General features: G+C 45.1%; 1 protein-coding gene across 1 annotated transcript in view; it reads left to right on the plus strand.

The window, feature by feature from the left end:
• The window catches only part of LOC139154773 (gasdermin-A2-like), a 60125-nt gene extending 37802 nt beyond the window's left edge, over positions 1-22323 (plus strand). The window contains exons 8-12 of the mRNA XM_070729745.1: positions 12985-13011; positions 14903-15039; positions 17105-17255; positions 18617-18690; positions 21533-22323. Coding sequence (XP_070585846.1) covers positions 12985-13011; positions 14903-15039; positions 17105-17255; positions 18617-18690; positions 21533-21616 — 473 coding nt within the window. The 3' untranslated portion in view covers positions 21617-22323. The remainder of the gene's footprint in view (positions 1-12984; positions 13012-14902; positions 15040-17104; positions 17256-18616; positions 18691-21532) is intronic.

Below are 22323 nucleotides of genomic sequence, written 5' to 3' on the forward strand. Positions count from 1 at the left end.
CATTCAGGGAACAGAATGGAGCCTTCCGCGGCGGGGCTGGTAGGAGGGGAGCCGAGGACGGAACCGAACCCAGCCCCGTGGCATTCGCCTTCCTCCCGCCTGCAGCCGAGTGATCGTGGGCTCCTTCGCAACCTCAGCGAGCTTCCTGGTTTTCGTGAGCTTTCATGCCCAGGAAGCTCTCCGAGGTTGCGAAGGAGCCCAGGATCACTCGGCTGCGGGTGGCAGGAAAGCGAATGTCACGGGGCTGGGCTCGGCTCCCCCCCCTTAGCAGCCCCGCCGCGGAACGCTCCATTCTGTTCCCTGCCGGCCCGATTGAGCGGCCGGCGGTCTCCATTCAGGGAACAGAATGGAGCGTTCCGCGGCGGGGCTGCTAAGGGGGGGAGCCGAGCCCAGCCCCGTGACATTCGCTTTCCTGCCACCCGCAGCCGAGTGATCCTGGGCTCCTTCGCAACCTCAGAGAGCTTCCTGGTTTTCGTGAGCTTTCATGCCCCGGAAGCTCTCCAAGGTTGCGAAGGAGCCCAGGATCACTCGGCTGCGGGCGGCAGGAAAGCGAATGTCACGGGGCTGGGCGCTAGCTCTCGCCGCTTTCGAGCTGAGTCCTGAAGCGAATTCGCTTCAGGACTCATCTCGAAAGCCCGCTAGCGAGGAGCCGAAGATTGGGGGCGGCGCGGCTGTTTTAAAACGTCGCCGCCAGCATGGGGGGCTTGCCAGCACCCCCCGGACCCCCAACCCGGGTTTGGGGGGCTGCTAGGAAGCCCCCCATGCCGGCGGCGACGTTTTAAAACAGCCGTGCCGCCCCCAATCTTCGGCTCCTCGCTAGCGCTGCGGAAGTTAAAAACACCATCTGCACATGCGCAGATGGTGTTTTTACTTCCGCAGCACTACTTTGCGAAAACCCACTCGTTGCGGGGGGTCCTGGAACGGAACCCTCGCAACGAGCGGGGGATCACTGTACTTCAGAAAAAAAGGATTTAGGGATAGTGATTTCTGACAGTCTCAAAATGGGTGAACAGTGCAGTCAGGCGGTAGGGAAAGCAAGTAGGATGCTTGGCTGCATAGCTAGAGGTATAACAAGCAGGAAGAGGGAGATTATGATCCCACTATAAAGAGTGCTGGTGAGACCACATTTGGAATACTGTGTTCAGTTCTGGAGACCTCACCTACAAAAAGATATTGACAAAATTGAAGGGGTCCAAAGATGGGCTACAAGAATTGTGGAAGATCTTAAGCATAAAATGTATCAGGAAAGACTTAATGAACTCAATCTGTATAGTCTGGAGGACAGAAGGAAAAGGGGGGACATGATCGAAACATTTAAATATGTTAAAAGGTTAAATAAGGTCCAGGAGGGAAGTGTTTTTAATAAGAAAGTGAACACAAGAACAAGGGGACACAATCTGAAGTTAGTTGGGGGAAAGATCAAAAGCAACATGAGAAAATATTATTTTACTGAAAGAGTAGTAGATCCTTGGAACAAACTTCCAGCAGACGTGGTTGATAAATCCACAGTAACTGAATTTAAACATGCCTGGGATAAACATATATCCATCCTAAGATAAAATACAGAAAATAGTATAAGGGCAGACTAGATGGACCATGAGGTCTTTTTCTGCCGTCAGACTTCTATGTTTCTATGTTTCTATTACAAGGGGGAGAGATGGTGGTAGGGTTTGTGGCCTTAATTCAGATATGTCACCAGTTATAGTAAGTTGCAATGGAACATTGGGTGGATTTTCCCTAATGTTCTGGGCAATGCAAGCTGTACAGTGACTACCACCGCAGGGAGGCAGAACCAATTAGGAGGTTCTGCCCCAGGCACATAATGGATTTCATACCCCAGGACCCAGATGGGTTTCAGAGGCAGCTTGGGGAAATTCCCAACTCGTTTGTCCATAATTTATGGCTCGGTCAGCTGGGCTCCGGAAACGACGACCGCGGGATTTGGCCGAGCCGCTTGTTGTTCACAGCCCCGCAGCATGCTGCCTGCTGTCTGAGTTCAGCAGAGATTGTTTTTATTCAGCGTGGGAAGATCTTGCTGCACCCTGCTTCGTGGCGTTTGTTTCAATCTATCTCAGCCATGGAGATTTTGTGGAGGAAGCAGCTGGGCTGCGGGGGAATGGCGGCTCCCCTTGATTACAACGGGAGGCTGTAGCTGAGACTGGGGGGAGAGATTGATACTGAAAAGAGCGGAGCTTTGAAGGGAGGAGAGAACGAGGAGAGACGGGACCGAGAGGCGAAGGTGACGCTGGTTGGAGGTGCTGCTGCTGGAAACGACTCCCCCCCCCCCATGAACTAAGGACGCTTGTGAGCTGCTTGGTGGGAGCGCCCAAGCGTCGGAGGCTCTACAAGGTGAAAAGACCTGCATGGAAAGATTAGACTGGATATTGCTGTCGAGGAGGAGGAGGTGGTGGTCCGTGAGAGGAGCGTGGAGACTGAGGGAGATGTCGAAGCGATATCGAGGTGGAAAAGAGAGTTCTTGAAGGCCATGCTGTGGGGTCTGGCAGACAGAGAACTGGAAATGTCGCTCGGAAATCAGCGACGTCATCGGAGGCCACCGAGGAGTGACCAGCGAGGGTCCTATGAGAGCCAAGAGATTGGTGATGGAACTGAGGGACTGAGAAGAGACTTGGGAGACATCATAGCTCCAGAAAGGGGTGACTAATATCAAGAAGTGATCCTTCCTTTTAACCAGGTTGAGATGTTCTCCTGGGACCCTGAACATTGTTACAATCCAGAACTTCCAATTAAGAACTAATTAAGAACTTAACACTATCTTATTGCTGACTAATTTCCGATATTTTTTATATTTTATATATATATATATATATATATATATATATATATATATATATAATATTTATAGGTTTTTAAATTTTGATAAATTTAGATATTTTTTCTTATTGTATTTTAATAATCAAGTTAATCTATTTTAATTATTACTAATTTAATCTTAATATTATTGGGGGGTTTCTTAATGAATGGATGACTGGGGTGTATGTGATATTGTGCATAGGATGAATGATTGGTGTGAGTGTGATGGTTGGAGTGGGTGGGGTTATGGTATGCATGAGATGAATGAAAATAGCATGAATGACAGATCTGGCCCTCCTGATGCTCAGGAGGCAGGAGAGGAAGGGGCACCACTCTCTGGGGTGGCAGAGGGTCGGAATATTCCAGTGTTGCTGGGGAGAGGCAGATATGGCGGGGGCCACAGAGTTAGCCGTTCCAAGGGAACGAGGGATCGTTGCTTAATAACGATCCCTTGTTCTGGCTCTGTGAGCCCAATCTTGGGTACTGGTGATGAGTGTAACTCTGGCCCTGGACTCAGGTTGCTACTGCTTAATGCCAGGTCAGTGGTAAATAAAGCTCTCCTCATCCAGGATTTGATCCTGGATGAGGAGGCCGACCTGGCATGTATTACTGAAACCTGGCTGGGCCCAGAGGGAGGTGTTCCTCTCTCTGAAATCTGCCCAGCTGGGTTTCAGATATGGCATCAACCTCGACCCCAGGGAAGGGGGGGAGGAGTGGCTATTATAGCCAGGGAGAGCCTTTGCCTACGTAGACTCATTGCTCCGGAAATTGCGGGTTGCGAGTCGGCAGAGTCTCTTGCGGAGGCCTGGAACAAGGCTGCAGCGGAGGCTCTTGACCGGATTTGATCCTGGATGAGGAGGCCGACCTGGCATGTATTACTGAAACCTGGCTGGGCCCGGAGGGAGGAGTTCCTCTCTCTGAAATCTGCCCAGCCGGGTTTCAGATATGGCATCAACCTCGACCCCAGGGAAGGGGGGGAGGAGTGGCTATTATAGCCAGGGAGAGCCTTTGCCTACGTGGACTCATTGCTCCAGAGATTGCGGGTTGCGAGTCTCTCCTGATGAAGTTGGACTTAGGGGTTCAGGTGGGCTTATTTCTCACGTACCTGCCTCCCAGCTGCGTGTCAAAAGCCCTGCCTGTGCTACTCGAGGAGGTAGCTGGGTTGGCGGTGGAGTTCCCCAGACTTATTGTCTTGGGGGACTTCAACCTGCCGTCACTCGGCGAAACCTCTGGGTTGGCACAGGAGTTCATGGCCACCATGACAGCCATGGACCTGACTCAAGTAGTTCAGGGTCCGACTCATGAAGGAGGACATGCACCTGACATGGTATTCCTCTCTGAGCAACTGAGTAATGGTCTGAGACTAAGGGGCTTAGAAGCATTGCCTTTGTCATGGTCAGACCATTTTCTACTACGGCTTGACTTCCTGGCTCCAATCCTTCCCCGCAGGGAGGCGGAACCAATTAAGATGTTCTGCCCCAGACGCCTGATGGACCCAGAGGGCTTTCAGACGGCGCTTGGGGTTATTCCAGATGCACTCGTCCACAGTTCGGCGGAGTCTCTTGCGGAAGCCTGGAACAAGGCTGCAGCGGAGGCTCTTGATCGGATTGCGCCTTTGTGACCTCTCCGCGGCGCTAGATCCCGTAGAGCTCCATGGTTCAACGAGGAGCTCCGGGAGTTGAAACGCCAGAAGAGACGTCTAGAGAAGCGATGGAGGAAGAGTAAGTCTGAATCTGATCGAACACTTGTAAGAGCTTTTATTAAGACTTACAAAGTGGCGCTCAAGGCGGCAAGATGCGCGTATCATGCTGGCTTGATTGCATCAGCGGAATCCCGCCCGGCCGCTCTGTTTAGGGTGACCCGCTCCCTTCTTAACCAAGGGGGAGTTGGGGAGCCCTTACAGAGTAGTGCCGAGGACTTTAACACGTTTTTCGCTGATAAAATCGCTCAGATTCGGGCGGACCTCGACTCCAATTGGAAAACAGAGTCGGCTGACAATGAGTCAGTTGAGGTGACTGGGGCCCGTACTTGTCCACCTGTCTGGGAAGAGTTTGATCTGGTGACACCTGATGAAGTGGACAAGGCCATTGGAGCTGTGAGTTCTGCCACCTGTCTCTACCAGCAGGGAGGTGACACGGAGCTGGGTCCAGGAGATTATCAACGCTTCCTTGGGGAGGGGATCTTTCCCATCATCCTATAAAGAGGCGCTCGTGCGCCCCGTCCTCAAGAAGCCTTCCCTGGACCCAGCCGTACTTAACAACTACCGGCCAGTCTCCAACCTTCCCTTTATGGGGAAGGTTGTCGAGAAGGTGGTGGCACTCCAGCTCCAGCGATCCTTGGAAGAAGCCGATTATCTAGGTCCCCAGCAGTCGGGTTTCAGGCCTGGTTACAGCACGGAAACTGCTTTGGTCGCATTGATGGATGATCTCTGGCGGGCCCGGGACAGGGGTTTATCCTCTGTCCTGGTGCTTCTTGACCTCTCAGCGGCTTTCGATACCATCGACTATGGTATCCTTCTGCACCGGCTGGAGGGGTTGGGGGTGGGAGGCACTGTTCTTCAGTGGTTCTCTTCCTACCTCTCCGGTCGGTCGCAGTCGGTGTTAGTGGGGGATCAGAGGTCGACTCCGAGGTCTCTCCCTTGTGGGGTGCCTCAGGGGTCGGTCCTCTCCCCCCTACTATTTAATATCTACATGAAACCGCTGGGTGAGATCATCCAAGGGCACGGGGTGAGGTATCATCAGTACGCTGATGATACCCAGCTTTACATCTCCACCCCATGCCCAGTAAATGAAGCGGTGGAAGTGATGTGCCGGTGCCTGGAGGCTATTGGGGCCTGGATGGGTGTCAACAGACTCAAACTCAACCCGGATAAGACGGAGTGGCTGTGGGTTTTGCCTCCCAAGGACAATTCCATCTGTCCTTCCATTACCCTGGGGAGGGAATTATTGACCCCCTTGGAGAGGGTCCGCAACTTGGGCGTCCTCCTCAATCCACAGCTCACATTAGAGAACCACCTTTCAGTTGTGGCGAGGGGGGCGTTTGCCCAGGTCCGCCTGGTGCACCAGTTGCGGCCCTATCTGGACCGGGACTCACTGCTCACAATCACTCATGCCCTCATCACCTCGAGGTTCAACTACTGTAATGCTCTCTACATGAGGCTACCTTTGAAAAGTGTTCGGAAACTTCAGATCGTGCAGAATGCAGCTGTGAGAGCAGTCATGGGCCTACCTAGGTATGCCCATGTTTCACCAACACTCCGCAGTCTGCATTGGTTGCCGGTCACAATTCAAAGTGTTGGTTATGACCTTTAAAGCCCTTCATGGCATCGGAGCAGAATATCTCCGAGACCGCCTTCTGCCGCACGAATCCCAGCGACCAATTAGGTCCCACAGAGTGGGCATTCTCCGGGTCCCGTCAACTAAACAATGTCGGTTGGCGGGCCCCAGGGGAAGAGCCTTCTCTGTGGCGGCCCCGGCCCTCTGGAATCAACTCCCCCCGGAGATTAGAACTGCCCCTACTCTCCTTGCCTTTCGTAAGCTCCTTAAAACCCACCTGTGTCATCAGGCATGGGGGAACTGAGGCATTTCCCCTGGCATTTGTTAAAAAAATTCCCCAGACCATGAGAATAAAAGCTAAAAGACCACATGATATATATATCATAGAAACATTTATTAAACAAAACATATATCAACACATAACATATATCAAACATAACATAAAGACACCAATATGATAACACTGTATCATATCAGGACCAATTGGAGACACTCAAAAGGTGTACTCAAAAAGGTAAAGTACCTAACTTCAAGAACCATCTTTTATAGTAATTTCATGTCTAATTTACACCCCCTTCCTCCTGTCCATATATGGGGTTGTCTTGCATCCAATTTCATCATAGTTCCTTGGAACTCTCTAGATTAATCCATCAAGACTTTATCCTGTTTATGAATGTTTCTTGGCATAAACAATAGGATTTCTTCATCTTGATACAGGATGTAAACATGTTATTGTACTGTTTGTTTTTCTGGCAAGGACTACTGTCCAAAAGGTCAGAAGTTTAGTACTCTAATAAGAGTGTTTTGTGTCCATCTAGGCCTTAGACGCCTAGATCCTATAGATTCTTCTCTCAGCGTACAATTTATAAATGGTATGTGTGTATGTATGTGTGTTAGAAAATGGGGTTTTTAAAATGTTTTTTAGTAGGAATTTAGATTTGTCGCAAATTGTTTTTTCACTTGTTGTGAGCCGCCCCGAGTCTGCGGAGAGGGGCGGCATACAAATCTAAATAAATAAATAATAAATAAATAAATAAATTGCGCCTTTGCGACCTCTCCGTGGCGCTAGACCCCGTAGAGCTCCATGGTTCAACGAGGAGCTCTGGGAGTTGAAACGTCAAAAGAGACGTCTAGAGAAACGATGGAGGAAGAGTAGCTCTGAATCTGATCGAACACTTGTAAGAGCTTTTATTAAGACTTACAAAGTGGTGCTCAAGGCGGCAAGATGTGCGTACCATGCCGCCTTGATTGCATCAGTGGAATCCCGCCCGGTTGCTCTGTTTAGGGTGACCCGCTCCCTTCTTAACCAGGGGGGAGTTGGGGAGCCCTTACAGAGCAGTGCTGAGGATTTTAACACGTTTTTCGCTGGTAAAGTCGCTCAGATCCGGGCTGATCTCGACTCCAATTGGAAAACAGAGTCGACTGACAACGAGTCAGTCGAGGTGACTGGGGCACGTACTTGTCCACCTGTCTGGGAAGAGTTTGATCTGGTGACACCAGATGAAGTGGACAAGGCCATTGGAGCTGTGAGTTCCGCCACCTGTTTACTGGATCCGTGTCCCTCTTGGTTGGTCTCGGCCAGCAGGGAGGTGACACGGAGCTGGGTCCAGGAGATTACCAATGCTTCCTTGGGGAGGGGAGTTTTTCCAACACTCTATAAAGAAGCGCTCGTGCGCCCCCTCCTCAAGAAGCCTTCCCTGGACCCAGCCGTACTTAATAACTATCGTCCAGTCTCCAACTTTCCCTTTATGGGGAAGGTTGTTGAGAAGGTGGTGGCACTCCAGCTCCAATGGTCCTTGGAAGAAGCCGATTATCTAGGTCCCCAGCAGTCGGGATTCAGGCCCGGTTACAGCACGGAAACTGCTTTGGTCGCGTTGATGGATGATCTCTGGCGGGCCCGGGACAGGGGTTTATCCTCTGTCCTGGTGCTTCTTGACCTCTCAGCGGCTTTCGATACCATCGACCATGGTATCCTTCTGCACCGGCTGGAGGGGTTGGGGGTGGGGGGCACTGTTCTTCAGTGGTTCTCCTCCTACCTCTCCGGTTCGTCGCAGTCGGTGTTAGTGGGGGGTCAGAGGTCGACTCCAAGGTCTCTCCCTTGTGGGGTGCCTCAGGGGTCGGTCCTCTCCCCCCTGCTATTTAATATCTACATGAAACCGCTGGGTGAGATCATCCAAGGGCATGGGGTGAGGTATCATCAGTACGCTGATGATACCCAGCTTTACATCTCCACCCCATGTCCAGTCAATGAAGCAGTTTGCCCAGGTTCGCCTGATACACCAGTTGCGGCCCTATCTGGATCGGGACTCGCTACTCACAGTCACTCATGCCCTCATCACCTCGAGGTTCGACTACTGTAATGCTCTATACATGGGGCTACCTTTGAAAAGTGTTCGGAAACTTCAGATCGTGCAGAATGCAGCTGCGAGAGCAGTCATGGGCCTACCTAGGTATGCCCATGTTTTACCAACACTCCGCAGTCTGCATTGGCTGCCGATCAACTTCCGGTCACAATTCAAAGTGTTGGTTATGACCTTTAAAGCCCTTCATGGCACTGGACCAGAATATCTCCGAGACCGCCTGCTGCCGCACGAATCCCAGCGACCAATTAGGTCCCACAGAGTGCGCCTTCTCTGGGTCCCATCAACTAAACAATGTCGGTTGGCGGGCCCCAGGGGAAGAGCCTTATCTGTGGCGACCCCGACCCTCTGGAACCAACTCCCCCCGGAGATTAGAACTGCCCCTACTCTCCTTGCCTTTCGCAAGCTCCTTAAGACCCACCTGTGTCGCCAGGCAGGGGGGAACTGAGACATCTCCCCCGGGCATATACAATTTATGAATGGTATGTGTGTATGTATGTGTATTTAGAAATGGGGTTTTTAAATGTTTTTAGTAGAAATTTAGATTTGTTATAAATTGTCTTTTTGCACTTTGTTGTGAGTCGCCCCGAGTCTGCGGAGAGGGGCGGCATACAAATCTAAATAAACTAAACTAAACTAACTAGATAGATAGATAGATAGATAGATAGATAGATAGATAGATAGATAGATAGATAGATAGATAGATAGATACATACATACATACATACATACAGTGGTATCTCTACTTAAGAATTCAATTCGTTCTGTGACCAGGTTCTTAAGTAGAAAGATTTGTAAGTAGAAGCAATTTTTCCCATAGGAATCAATGTAAAAGCAAATAATTTATTTCCATTAGGAAAGAAATAAAAGTTCGGAATTTGGGTGGGAGGAGGAGGAGAAAGAAGAGGAGGAGGACACTCGCTGCCAAAGGAAGAAGGTGAAGTGAGGGGAATAAAAAAAATCCAAAACTTTAAGGCTTAAAAAAAAAAAAGAGGGACTCTGAGGCGGCGAGGAGGAGCACGCGCCTCCTATACACTTGGTGCGAGGTTGCTTCCCATACACTGTGCCAGAGAGAGAAACCCAGGGGGAATGGCAGGAAACTGGCCGGGCCTTTGTGCCGCTCTCAAATTTCCTGAGAAATTTTTCCAGGCTTGGATTCTTAAGGAGAAAATGGTTCTTAAGAAGAGGCAAAAAAATCTTGAACACTTGGTTCTTATCTAGAAAATCTCTTAAGTACAGGCGTTCTTAGGTAGAGGTACTACTGTACGTACGTACGCACATACATACATACATACATACATACATACATACATACATACATACATAAAGAAAACTACACAGAAACTTTATTCTCCTTACAACTGAGTTCACTGAGGACACTCTTTCCCAGAGGGCAGACAGGATGGTTTCCCAGCCAATGCACCAGCTATGTGCTGAATTTTGACAAAATAATTCAGACAAGATGTTCAGAAAAAGAGAACAGAAAAGTTTTATTCACTTTGTGTATTCAAATAAATGATTGGCCAAGCATGGTGACCCCGCAAGGGTAGACACCCTACAGAAGCAAAATGCCTGTTAATATACCTAACTACAAAATACCCTCCCATTCCTTCATCAGCTCTCCTGATGAGGTGGGTTACAAACTACAAAAACATTCCTATTCTATGGTGTTACTTTTTTATCTAATGCTATGAATTTCGCTAAGTTTAAAGAAACAAGAGTTATCTTCAAAAGAGAAAGTTCAAACATTTTTTCAGCTACATTTCCAGTTGTAACAGTTGATTAGCTTCTCAAAGTTGCAATAGGTTCTCACCTTCTAAGAAAAACAAAACCTCAGCAATTCTTATTGGATTGAATTCCATCCCAATTATCTTGCAGAAACAAAATGTAAACTCTTTTAGGTTCTGCTTTCAATAGGAAGTCAGGGTTTAATAGGATACTATTTATTTATTTTTACAAGAAAAAAGTAGGCCGTTATAAAGTCAGGCCCAGCTGCGAAACTACAGTACAAATTCTCATTGGGAGAGAAAAGGAAACTTAATGTATTAAACTTAAATTAGCCATTATATTATATAATTTAAACCAGAGGTCCCCAACCTTTTTTGCACCAGGGACCGGCTTTCAGCTAGACCAGTTTTGCCGGCGAAGGCTTTTCTTATTTTGAATACAGTATTCCGAGTGGGCTAGCAGGGAGATAGGGAGCACGCGCAAAACCGCCCGTGCGCCCCCGACATTGAATATCACCTTCCGCCGGCCCCGCCTCTCATGCAGCCCCCTTGCTGAGAGCCCGGGGCGAAAGTCCTCTCGGCAAATGTGAGGCGGGCAGGGCGTGCGTTCCGGGTGCGGGAGGAGCTGCGGTGAAAGGCAGGAGGTGGCAGAGGAGCAGAGGGGGCAAATCGGGCGGGCGGTGGGCAGCGCGGAAAGGCCGAGGGGGCCCTGGCGCCGCGGACCGGCTGAAAACCCCCAACGGCCCGGTCCCGGTCCGCGGACCGGCGGTTGGAGACCCCTGATTTAAACCATTTAAATAAGTCTAATCCTGTCTTTACTAAGGCATTGACCTCTAAGAAATATGTGGAGAAGTTTATGTGGACAAATTATACACTATAAAGATCGCTTGCAAGTGGGTGATACTTCCAACATAATCTACTGGATCCCCTGCATGGAATGCCTGTGTCAGTGTGGGACAAATAAGGAGAAAGCCAATTACCAAACTGCAAGATCACAAGGAAGTGGGCAGATTTTATTTATTTTATTATTTTTTTAAATTTGTTCATTTGTCCAATACACAAATACATAGGAAGAAAAATAGACATGTAGTAATATATATAAAGGTAAAGTGAACTTAGAGGAGGGAATATATGAAAGAAAGAAAATATATATGATAAAGGAGATAAAGGAAAGACAATTGGACAGGGGACGAAAGGCACACCAGTGCACTTATGTACGCCCCATACTGGCCTCTTAGGAACCTGGAGAGGTCAATCGTGGAGAGTCTAAGGGAGAAATGTTGGGGGTTAGGGGTTGACACAATTGAGTCCGGTAATGAGTTCCACGCTTCGATAACTCGATTGTGGAAATCATATTTTTTACAGTCATGTTTGGAGCGGTTCGTATTAAGTTTGAATCTGTTGCGTGCTCTTGTGTTGTTGCGGTTGAAGCTGAAGTAGTCATTGACTAGTAGGACGTTGCAGCATATGATCTTGTGGGCAATACTCAAATCATGTTTTAGGCACCGTAGTTCTAGGCTTTCTAGGCCCAGGATTGTTAGTCTATTTTTGTAGGATATTATGTTTCGAGTGGAGTGAAGGGCTCTTCTGTGGAAATATCTTTGGATATTTTCAAGGGTGTTGATGTCTGAGATGTGGCATGGGTTCCAGACAGATGAGCAGTAGTCCAGGATGGGTCTGGCAAAAGTTTTGTAGGCTCTTGTGAGTAGTGTGAGATTGCCTGAGCAGAAGCTGCGTAGGATCAGGTTAACAACTCTAGAAGCTTTTTTGGCGTTATTGTTGCAGTGGGCTTTAGCACTTAGGTCATTCGATATTAGTATTCCAAGATCTTTTACTGAGTGTGGGTTGGCAGTGAGAGATTGTTTATTCAGTTTGTATGTGCGGTTTGGATTCTTTTTGCCGATGTGGAGGGTAGAGCATTTGTTGGTTGATATTTGAAGTTGCCAGGTGTTAGACCAGTCTGAGACAAAGTCCAGGTCTTTTTGGAGAGTGAGTGTGTTGCCAGTGGTGTTGAAAAGTTTCACATCGTCGGCAAAAAAGAACACAGTTGCTTTCGATATGGTCACAGAGGTCATTGATGTAGAGAATGAAGAGAGTAGGACCTAGTACGCTTCCCTGGGGAACTCATTGTCACCTCAATAATCAATAATATCTTTGAGTACAATAATCAAGGACCTACATTCAATTTTTCAGCTTTTCAGCAATTAATCACAAAAACAACTAGGGAAATGATTAGAGCCTAGAAAATGGGCCATCGCAAATCAACAGTACTGATTTACCTCCAGCTTATCAATGTGGGGGCTTGGTTGCGGGGGCTTGGTATTACAAGGAAACAACAACCAACAACTTAAAACAAACTATCAATTCCCCAATGTACATCTAAAAAGCTACACACCACAGACAACATATAAATACCACACACCCAACAGCCCAAAACAGGCATAGAAGTCCCTGAGGATGGGCTCTCTGGTCCCAGTGACCGACTCAGATTGGATCCTGCAACATTATCCTGGGACACCTATATTTGCCTTAATTTGGGAAAGGCATGTTCCAGGTCCCTAGCTTTAGGACAAGTTAGTGAAACATTGTAAATTTGTAAGATAGTATATGAACTTTTTCAAAAGCTGTGGTTGGCACATCTAAATCTAAAATATAGGATGACAACAGTTCTTTACATGCAGAAGAAAGAAAGCATAGATTTTTTTCAAATTTTTATTGTACTGGAGGGGAAGGTCAGCTAAACTGTGATTGATGTTGTTATCATCTCATTCTGTTTATTCATCCTATTGATATTATTCTTTTATATTTCAGATTTATTATTTGGAAAACAAAGTGCAGGTAAAATGTTTTTGTTCTCTCTTTTTCACTTCTCTCTCTTATGTACAAAATCAGAAACTGAGATACAGTCACTAAGCAACACTGTGCGAATCTTTAGCAATGACATCAGCATGGAGTTTGGCCTGGATAAATGTGCCACAGTGGCACTGAAAAAGGGGGAAATCACTGAAAGTGAGGGCATTGAAATGCCAAATGGTCAAACCATCAAATGCCATCAGCCAGAAGCCTACAGATACTTGGGCATCTTGCAATTGGATAATATCAAGCACGGTCATGTGAAAACTCTGATCAGCAAAGAGTACATCCAGAGGACCAGAAAAATTTTGAAGAACAAACTGAATGGTGGCAACACTATCAAGACTATAAATACGTGGCCCATACCTGTCATTGGATACACAGCTGGCATAGTGAACTGGACTCAAGCAGAGCTCGACAAGTTGGACAGGAAAACCAGAAAATTAATGACGATCCATCATGCACTACAGTGACATTGATAGGCTGTATTTACCAAGGAAAATAGGTGGCAGAAGATTTTTTCAAGTGAAGCAGACAGTGGAAGAAGAGAAGCATGCATTAGCTGACTATGTAAAGGAGAGCAAAGAGTCAGCATTGATGGAGGTCAACAATAGGAAACTGCTCAAGGTGAAGCAAACTAAGGACCAGTACAGAAAAACTGTAACTCAATGTCGTATGAACAGTTGGCAGAACATGGCCAGTTCTTGGAGAAGATTGAAGGCAAAGTGAATAAAGAAAAGACCTGGTCATGGCTTACAAGTGGAACACTCAAAAAGGAGACAGAAGGACTAATATTGGCAGCACAAGAATAGGCTATTAGAGCAAATGCTGTCAAAGCCAGAATTGAAAAATCAACAGACGATCCAAAGTGCAGACTCTGTGAAGAAACAGATGAAACAATTGATCACATACTCAGCTGCTGCAAAAAAATCGCACAGACTGACTACAAGCATAGACACAATACTGTGGTACAGATGATCCACTAGAACTTGTGCCAGAACTACCATCTACCAGTGACAAAGAACTGGTGGGATCATAAGCCCGAAAAAGTGGTCGAAAATGAGCAAGCAAAACTACTGTGGGACTTCCGACTTCAGACTGACCAAATTCTGAAGCATAAAACACCAGACACCCTGATTGTGGAGAAAAAGAAAGCATGGATCATCGACATCGCAATCCCAGGAGACAGCAGAATTGAGGAGAAGCAGCTAGAGAAATTAGTGAAATATGAAGATCTAAAAATCGAGCTGCAATGACTCTGGCATAAGCCAGTGAAAGTGGTCCCAGTGGTACTTGGCATGCTGGGCGCAGTGTCAAAGGATCTCAGCGGACATTTGAAAACCATCGGAATTGACAAAATCTCCATCTGTCAATTGCAAAAGGCCACTTTACTGGGATCCGCAAACATAATTCACCGCTACATCATGCAGTCCTAGGTGCTTGGGAAGCGCCCGACTGGTGATGAAATACGAAATCCAGAATTGTTTTCTGTGTTGTATTGACATAATAATAATAATAATAATAATAATAATAACAACAACAACAACAACAACAATAATAATAAGAGCAGCAGCAACAACAACAACCACGATTCATTCAGAGACCACATTGTAAAAAAAATATAGAACTTAAAAGGCTCTGCAATACTATATGCTGGCAATATTTATTACCATGCTTATTTAAAATAATATCCAAATTTTTAGGGGGTAGTGTTTTTTATCCTGCCTTTTTATATTTACAACTTAAGCCAATGAATATACTATATGAATACACCAATATTTCCCTCCTATTTTACCTATATTTTTTCCTTCTGGCTGTGGGCCAGTATAAGAACAGCACACCCTGATTTTTAGCACTTTTGTTTCTGTTTGGAAAGACAACAGGCTTAAAAAGGAAGTTGAGAAAGAATATGCACCATTTTCTAGAATGACTTCAAAACTGCGTGGCAAATTTCTAACTAGTTTGGTGGCTCTAATGAAGAAAAGTCACCTTTTGAGAGAACTGGAGCTCCAGGTAAATAAGTTTCTGTTATTAATACTGTGATTCATTTTTTTTCTTATAGTTTTTATTTATCTATCTATCATCTATCTATCTATTTATTTATTAGATTTGTATGCCGCCTCTCTCCGTAGACTCGGGGCGGTTCACAACAACAATAAAACAATTCAAGAAAATCTGATAATTTAAAAACACTTTAAAAAACCTGGTATTAAAGCACACATACACACAATGTCTATGTAACTGTGGCAGCTGTATATGGTCTATAGAAGAGTATATCGTTATATACCATATTTTTCGGAGTATAAAATGTATTTGAGTATAAGATGCACCCAGATTTTAAAGGTGGGAAAAAAGGAAAAAAGTATTCTGAATCAAATGCTTTAGTAATGTATTATTTAATAAAATATCAGAATACATTTTATAAACATATATACTTTTTGCAACCATGTACACTTTTTACAAACTTCAGACTTGACAGTTTTAGGACTTGTGGACTTTAAGTCCCAGAATTCCTCCTCCAGTCATGCTAGTTCAGGAATGGGAGTTGAGGTCCACAAGTCTTAAACTTGCCAAGTTTGAATGTACCCCAACCCCTAACCCAGGGGTCTTCAGAATGTGACAGGTTTAAGACTAGTTGGCCTTCTCCGGGTCCCATCGACTAAACAATGTCGTCTGGCGGGGCCCAGGGGAAGAGCCTTCTCTGCGGCAGCCCCGACCCTCTGGAACCAACTCTCCCCAGAGATTAGGATTGCCCCCATCCTCCTTGCCCTTCGTAAACTTCTTAAGACCCTCCTCTGTCATCAGGCATTGAGATATCTCCCCCTGGCCTATATAATTTATGCATGGTATGTTTGTATGTATGTCTGCTTTTAGAGACTTTTTAATATTAGATTTGTGATACATTATTCGTATTATGAGCCGCCCCGAGTCTGTGGAGAGAGACGGCATACAAATCAAATGAATAAATAAAAAAATAGATAAATAAATAGTGGACTTCAACTCCCAGACTTCCTCCTCCAGTCATGTTAGATAAGGTAATTAGAAGCCAAAAAAGCCCGTTTTTTTGCCCGTTTTTTCACAAAAATAGGTGGGCAAAGAGTTTGTGAAGCTTGCAGGGAGCTCCTGGGTGCTCGGGAATGGCAAAAATGCTCCAGCACCCAGGAGTTCTCTGCAGGCTTCCCAGACCCTCTGGCCACTCCATTTTGACAGCTTTAAGAGTAATGGACTTCAACTCCCAGAATTCCTCCTCCAGTCATGCTAGATGGGGTAATTGGAAGGCAAAAGTACTTCTGTTTTTGTGAAAAACAGGCCATTTGTTTTGCAAAAATGGGGTGGGCAAAGGGTCTGGGGAGCCTGCATGGAGCTCCTGGATGCTGGGGAATGCCAAAAATGCTCCCTTTTGTGAAAAATGGGCCATTTTTTGCCCTTTTGTCACAAAAATGGGACATTTTCCCATCTCCCAGCACCCAGGAGCTTCCTGCAGGCTTCCCAGACCCTTTGTTCACCACATTTTTGCAAAAAAAAAGCAGCCCCATTTTTCTGTTACTATGACTTTATAATAAGTAATATTAGTATGCATGACTTTCCTAATCTGGTTATCTTGAAGGGCTGTCATTTATCCTTGTAATATGATTTTTCTTAATTTTTTGGATTACCGGTATTTACTGTAGGTTCTGAGACCTAAACAACTACCAGCTCTCAGGTATCAACTACATACATTATTGTTTCTCTCAAAATTTGGGGGAAGCTCAAGAGGATCTGGGAGGCAGAAAGGGGGAAGTTACATTGAGGGGCTGCCAATCTGTCAATAACCAAAAGTCACAATATCCTTTTCGTCTAACACTAGAAAAGATTTTGAAAAGAACGACTTAAGTTTCCTGCCACAAATGTTAAAAAGCATTTTCCTCTATGGTTCTTAAGCTTTACTTTATATTTTAAAAATGCATTTAAATTCCCAGTGGACAGCAGTATTCAGATTCAATTCTCACATTACAGTAACCCATCATATGCATGTGTACTACCAAATCCATCTGTAATATATTATTTTCCTGCCTATTCCTCCAACTCAAACCTCTAGCTGGAACAGGTTCTTGAGGACCCTGAACAAGTCAAACTAAATATGGACGAACCAGAGTTTATGGATCTGATGGACAACTTGCACGATGGCAAAGGAGCAATTGTCACTGAACTTGCTGAGGCTACCCTTTATTTTCTTCAGGTTCTTGATGGTAAAAATAGTCTCTCAAATTACAATGGTCATTAATAAATCACTTAAGAACAAGTAAAATTGGAAGACAAACACATCTTTACAAAATTCCTCTCTGAGGAAGACTTATTTGGCTATCACTTCCTTAACCAGTACAGTGATAGCTCTACTTAAGTGCCCAGAGAAAGGAAAATGCTTCATTCTCTCTGGACTGCCAAAGCCTCCTTAAGCACCACTGAAAGGCTCCTCTGGCAGCCCAGAAAAGCCCAAAATTGCCAGGATAAAAGGGGGGATGGCAGGAAACTGGCCGAGCCTTTGTGGCGCTCTCAAATTTCCTGGGAAATTTTTCCAGGCTCAGGTTCTTAAGTAGAAAATGGTTCTTAAGAAGAGGCAAAAAAATCTTGAACACCAAGTTCTTATCTAGAAAAGTTCTTAAGTAGAGGCATACTTAGGTATGTATAAGACACACCTAGATTTCAGTTCACTAATTAAGTGAAGCTGTTTGCCAGTGAAACCTCTACTATGCTCACAATCTCACTTCAGCTTTCCTTTGCTTTGTAGACCTGCAAATATTGTAAATGTGAGGATTAATCAAAAAGTTATTTTTTATCACCATTGTAATTGTGAACCACTTTTAGCAAGAGGTTTAGCACTTGCTAAGAGAGGCAGGTGCTAAACGAAGAGTATACATAGACCCATCATAGGATGGGCAGACACTCTTCATACATAGCCTAAAGAAATATGAAGACTTGTCGCAAAAGGTTTCTTAATGGGTAATCTTTATTATAAATAAATGTTAGCTGCATTTAGGATTAAATTGAACAACAAAAAAATATTCAGAGAATATCAGGGATTGCAACTTTAGACATGGTTGGAATCCACTCATTGGAATCCACCCATTCATAATGGCTTTACATACTATAGGAACACAGCTATGGCTTATACAATAGGCCATGATTAAAATAAACCATGGTTAAGGCCAATAAACTTCATTGATAACTTGATCAAAATTTATTAAATGATTTTTCACTTTGTGAATTCACAATGGCTGAATTCACACACAATAGTAAGGTAGAAACATACCATAGGATCCTAACTTAATATGATACTGATGTCACTGACCACTGAAAGGTAAATTGCAAGGAATCAGAACTGATCTGTGATTTAGTATGGTTAATCCTGTTTCATTTATTTATACTGGTTATGCATTCCAGTTTAGAATCTGCTATAGATAATGTACGGGTTATTAATTTCAAATTAATCTAAACCATTTCTTCCAATTGAGAATAAACAATTATTACTAGAGAAATTTTGGGCAGTTATTTTTGATGTAACATTTTCTAGAACAAACTATGTTCTCAATTTGTTTTCTATAAAACCCAGAGCTGACAGAGGTCCAGATAATGCTACTGGTAAAATCTAAGGAAAAAAAGATTATATCCCAGCAACTGAATCTGGTAAGAGAACTTCTGAAGCAAAAATAATTTGTTTTAGTTAACATTCATTTTTTTCTAAGGCACTAAAGTATTATATGTGAGTTTTCTCTAGCTCATGGGTGTGAAACTCAACCGTGTCATGCGACATCACATGACATATCACAATGTTTTTTGTCTTTGCGGAGCCAGGGTGGGTGTGGCCTTTGCGTGATGTATCCAGTCCACAGGCCACCAGTTCAACCACCTGGCTCTAGCTGAATTAAGAGGCTATATGTACAAGGCTATATCTTCTGCTTGTTTATTGTAGAACAACAGCAATGCTAAGCGTACTTTGGGTTTCTGTTGTATTTCTATGCTAATAAAACATTGAAGCATATAGTCCAGGTAGTCGTCAACTTGTGATGGCAATTGGTACCAGAGTTTCCTTTATTATGTAACGTAGTTATCAAGTGAATCACACTCAATATTATCAATTTTGTGACTCAGTTTTATGACCAATTTTATCATCACTTTTGCCATGAATGTTAGGGTAAATCACTGCAGTCGTTAGATTAGATTAGATTAGATTTATTGGATTTATATGCCGCCCCTCTCCGCAAACTCGGGGTGGCTCACAACAAGGTAAAAACAATACATAATAACAAATCCAATACTGTACCCACCAATCCAATTACAATTTAAGCTAAAAAATTCATAAAAAAACAACCCCAGAATATTAAAAAAAAAAAACAAGCACACAATCAATCTAACACCAAAACAACATGGGTAAGGGGGAGATCTTTCAGTTCCCCCATGCCTGACGGCAGAGGTGAGTTTTAAGAAGTTTGCGAAAGGCATGGAGGGTGGGGGCAATCCTAATCTCAGGGGGGAGCTGGTTCCAGAGGGTCGGAGCCGCCACAGAGAAGGCTCTTCCCCTGGGTCCCGCCAGATGGCATTGTTTAGTCGACGGGACCCGGAGAAGGCCAACTCTGTGGGACCGAACCGGTCCCTGGGATTCGTGCGGCAGAAGGTGGTCCCGGAGATATTCTGGTCATAACCAACACTTTGAATTGTGACCGGAAACTGATCGGCAACCAATGCAGACTGCGGAGTGTTGGAGTGATATGGGCATATTTAGAGAAGCCCATAATTGCTCTCGCAGCTGCATTCTGCACGATCTGAAGTTTCCGAACACTTTTCAAAGGTAGCCCCATGTAGAGAGCGTTACAGTAGTCGAGCCTCGAGGTGATGAGGGCATGAGTGACTGTGAGCAATGACTCCCGGTCCAAATAGGGCCGCAACTGGTGCACCAGGCAAACCTGGGCAAACGCCCCCCTCGCCACAGCTGAAAGATGTTTCTCTAATGTGAGCTGTGGGTCGAGGAGGATACCCAAGTTGCGGACCCTCTCTGAGGGGGTCAATAATCCCCCCCAGGGTAATGGATGGACAGATAGAATTGTCCTTGGGAGGCAAGACCCACAGCCACTCCGTCTTGTTTGGATTGAGTTTGAGTTTGTTGACACCCATCCAGGCCCCAACAGCCTCCAGGCACTGGCACATCACTTCCACTGCTTCGTTGACTGGACATGGGGTGGAGATGTATAACTGGGTATCATCGGCGTAATGATGATACCTCACCCTATGTCCTTGGATGATCTTGCCTAGCGGTTTCATGTAGATATTAAATAGCAGGGGGTAGAGGACCGACCCCTGAGGCACACCACAAGGGAGAGACCTCGAGGTCGACCTCTGACCCCCCACTAACACCGACTGCAACCGACCGGAGAGGTAGGAGGAGAACCACTGGAGAACAGTGCCTCCCACTCCCAACCCCTCCAGCCAGTGCATAAGGATACCATGGTCGATGGTATCGAAAGCCGCTGAGAGGTCAAGGAGCACCAGGACAGAGGATAAGCCCCTGTCCCGGGCCCGCCAGAGATCATCCATCAACGCGACCAAAGCAATTTCCGTGCTGTAGCCGGGCCTGAATCCAGACTGTTGAGGACCTAGATAATCGGCTTCTTCCAAGGACCGCTGGAGTTGAAGAGCCACCACCTTCTCAACAACCTTCCCCATAAAGGGAAGGTTGGAGACTGGACGGTAGTTATTAAGCACGGCTGGGTCCAAGGAAGGCTTCTTGAGGAGAGGGCGTACAAGTGCCTCCTTATAAAGGGCCGGAAAGGACCCCCTCCCCAAGGAGGCGTTGACAATCTCCTGGACCCAGCTCCGTGTCACCTCCCGACTGGCCGAAACCAGCCAAGAGGGACACGGATCCAGTAAACCAGCCAAGAGGGACACGGATCCAGTAAACAGGTGGCGGAACTCACAGCTCCAGCTTCCTCCATAGACTTAGCTTCATGGAGGCAAGCAGGGAAAATGACAAATGATTATCACATGTACTGCAAACATGTTAAATGCATGCCAGGTGCCAAGTACATGATCTATGATCATATTATTATGGCAATGTTGCAATGTTGAAAAGTACAAGTCAATCGTTTTTCTCCAGTGCTGTTGTTTACCTTAAGGGATTGCTAAACCAAGGGCTGTAAATGGACTAGCTGTATATACTTTGGCTGCAACTGATACTAAGTATACATTGTATCAGTGTATAGGCAAATTGTTTCAAATATTTAATCTCAAATATTGAGATTAAATAGATCATCTTACTGTTGTTTCATGCTTAGAATATTTTCAGGACCCTCAAAGCAAAATTGCATCACTTCCAATAAGACCAGTGCAATTACAAGATTATAGCATTGCAACTTTACCACTAATATAATGCCATATGCACACTGCATTTTCTATTGGCCTCGATTGATTTTCTACATGTGTATATTACTGATCAAGTAATCAACTCTATTTTATTTGTTTCTTGTTTCCAAAGGTTGAAGGAATCATAGGCGAATATTTCTGCTATGAAAAACAGAATTTTACTGTAGCAGACCAGCAGTTACCTGAAGAGGAATAGGATATAACTGGAACATTAATTGAAGAAATAAGTGGAATATCTATACAACGAAGTGGATGCACTGTTATTGTATCTGTACCCCCTGATGTTTCTTCAACCCTCCCTGCACTATATGTGGCTCTATTTGCACTTGCTCTTCTCTCTAAGGAAAGTTTTTAAGCCATTCTTGTAAACCAGAACATGTTTGCAGATAGAAAAGAATCATGCACAAATGCAGAAATCTAATACTGTATACTCAAAATAAAAGTTGTAATCTGACAGCCTTATTTGAAAGGAAGCTTGCCTGAGAATTGTAATATTCCTTGTGTAGGTCTAAGGTCGCATTGCTGGGCAAGCCAAGATGTGTTCCTAACCACATATGGATGCTTTGTTCACATTATGCTGTTAGCATAAGTTAGCATTAGTTTTGAACTGTAGCCTTTTCAAACATGGAGTTCTAGTTAGGCCTGAAGGCTTGGGAATGTATTTGTTGACACGTCAAAGGTTACTGCTAAAACTTCCCTAGATTTGCAGTAACATTTTGTAACATCATGAATGCTTATTGTTCTGTGTGTATGAATGACCACATCATGTAAGCTGTGCATGTACATAGCAAAGGTTGCATAGAGATAACGTTCCTATAAGAAAACTGACTGGGAAGAAGAATAGAAGGATTACTTGGAGGACTATATTCACTCTTGGAATAAAGTTGGCTTCTTCCTCTTGTA

Source organism: Erythrolamprus reginae, chromosome Z (genome assembly GCF_031021105.1).
Source record: "Erythrolamprus reginae isolate rEryReg1 chromosome Z, rEryReg1.hap1, whole genome shotgun sequence".
NCBI lineage: Eukaryota > Metazoa > Chordata > Lepidosauria > Squamata > Dipsadidae > Erythrolamprus > Erythrolamprus reginae.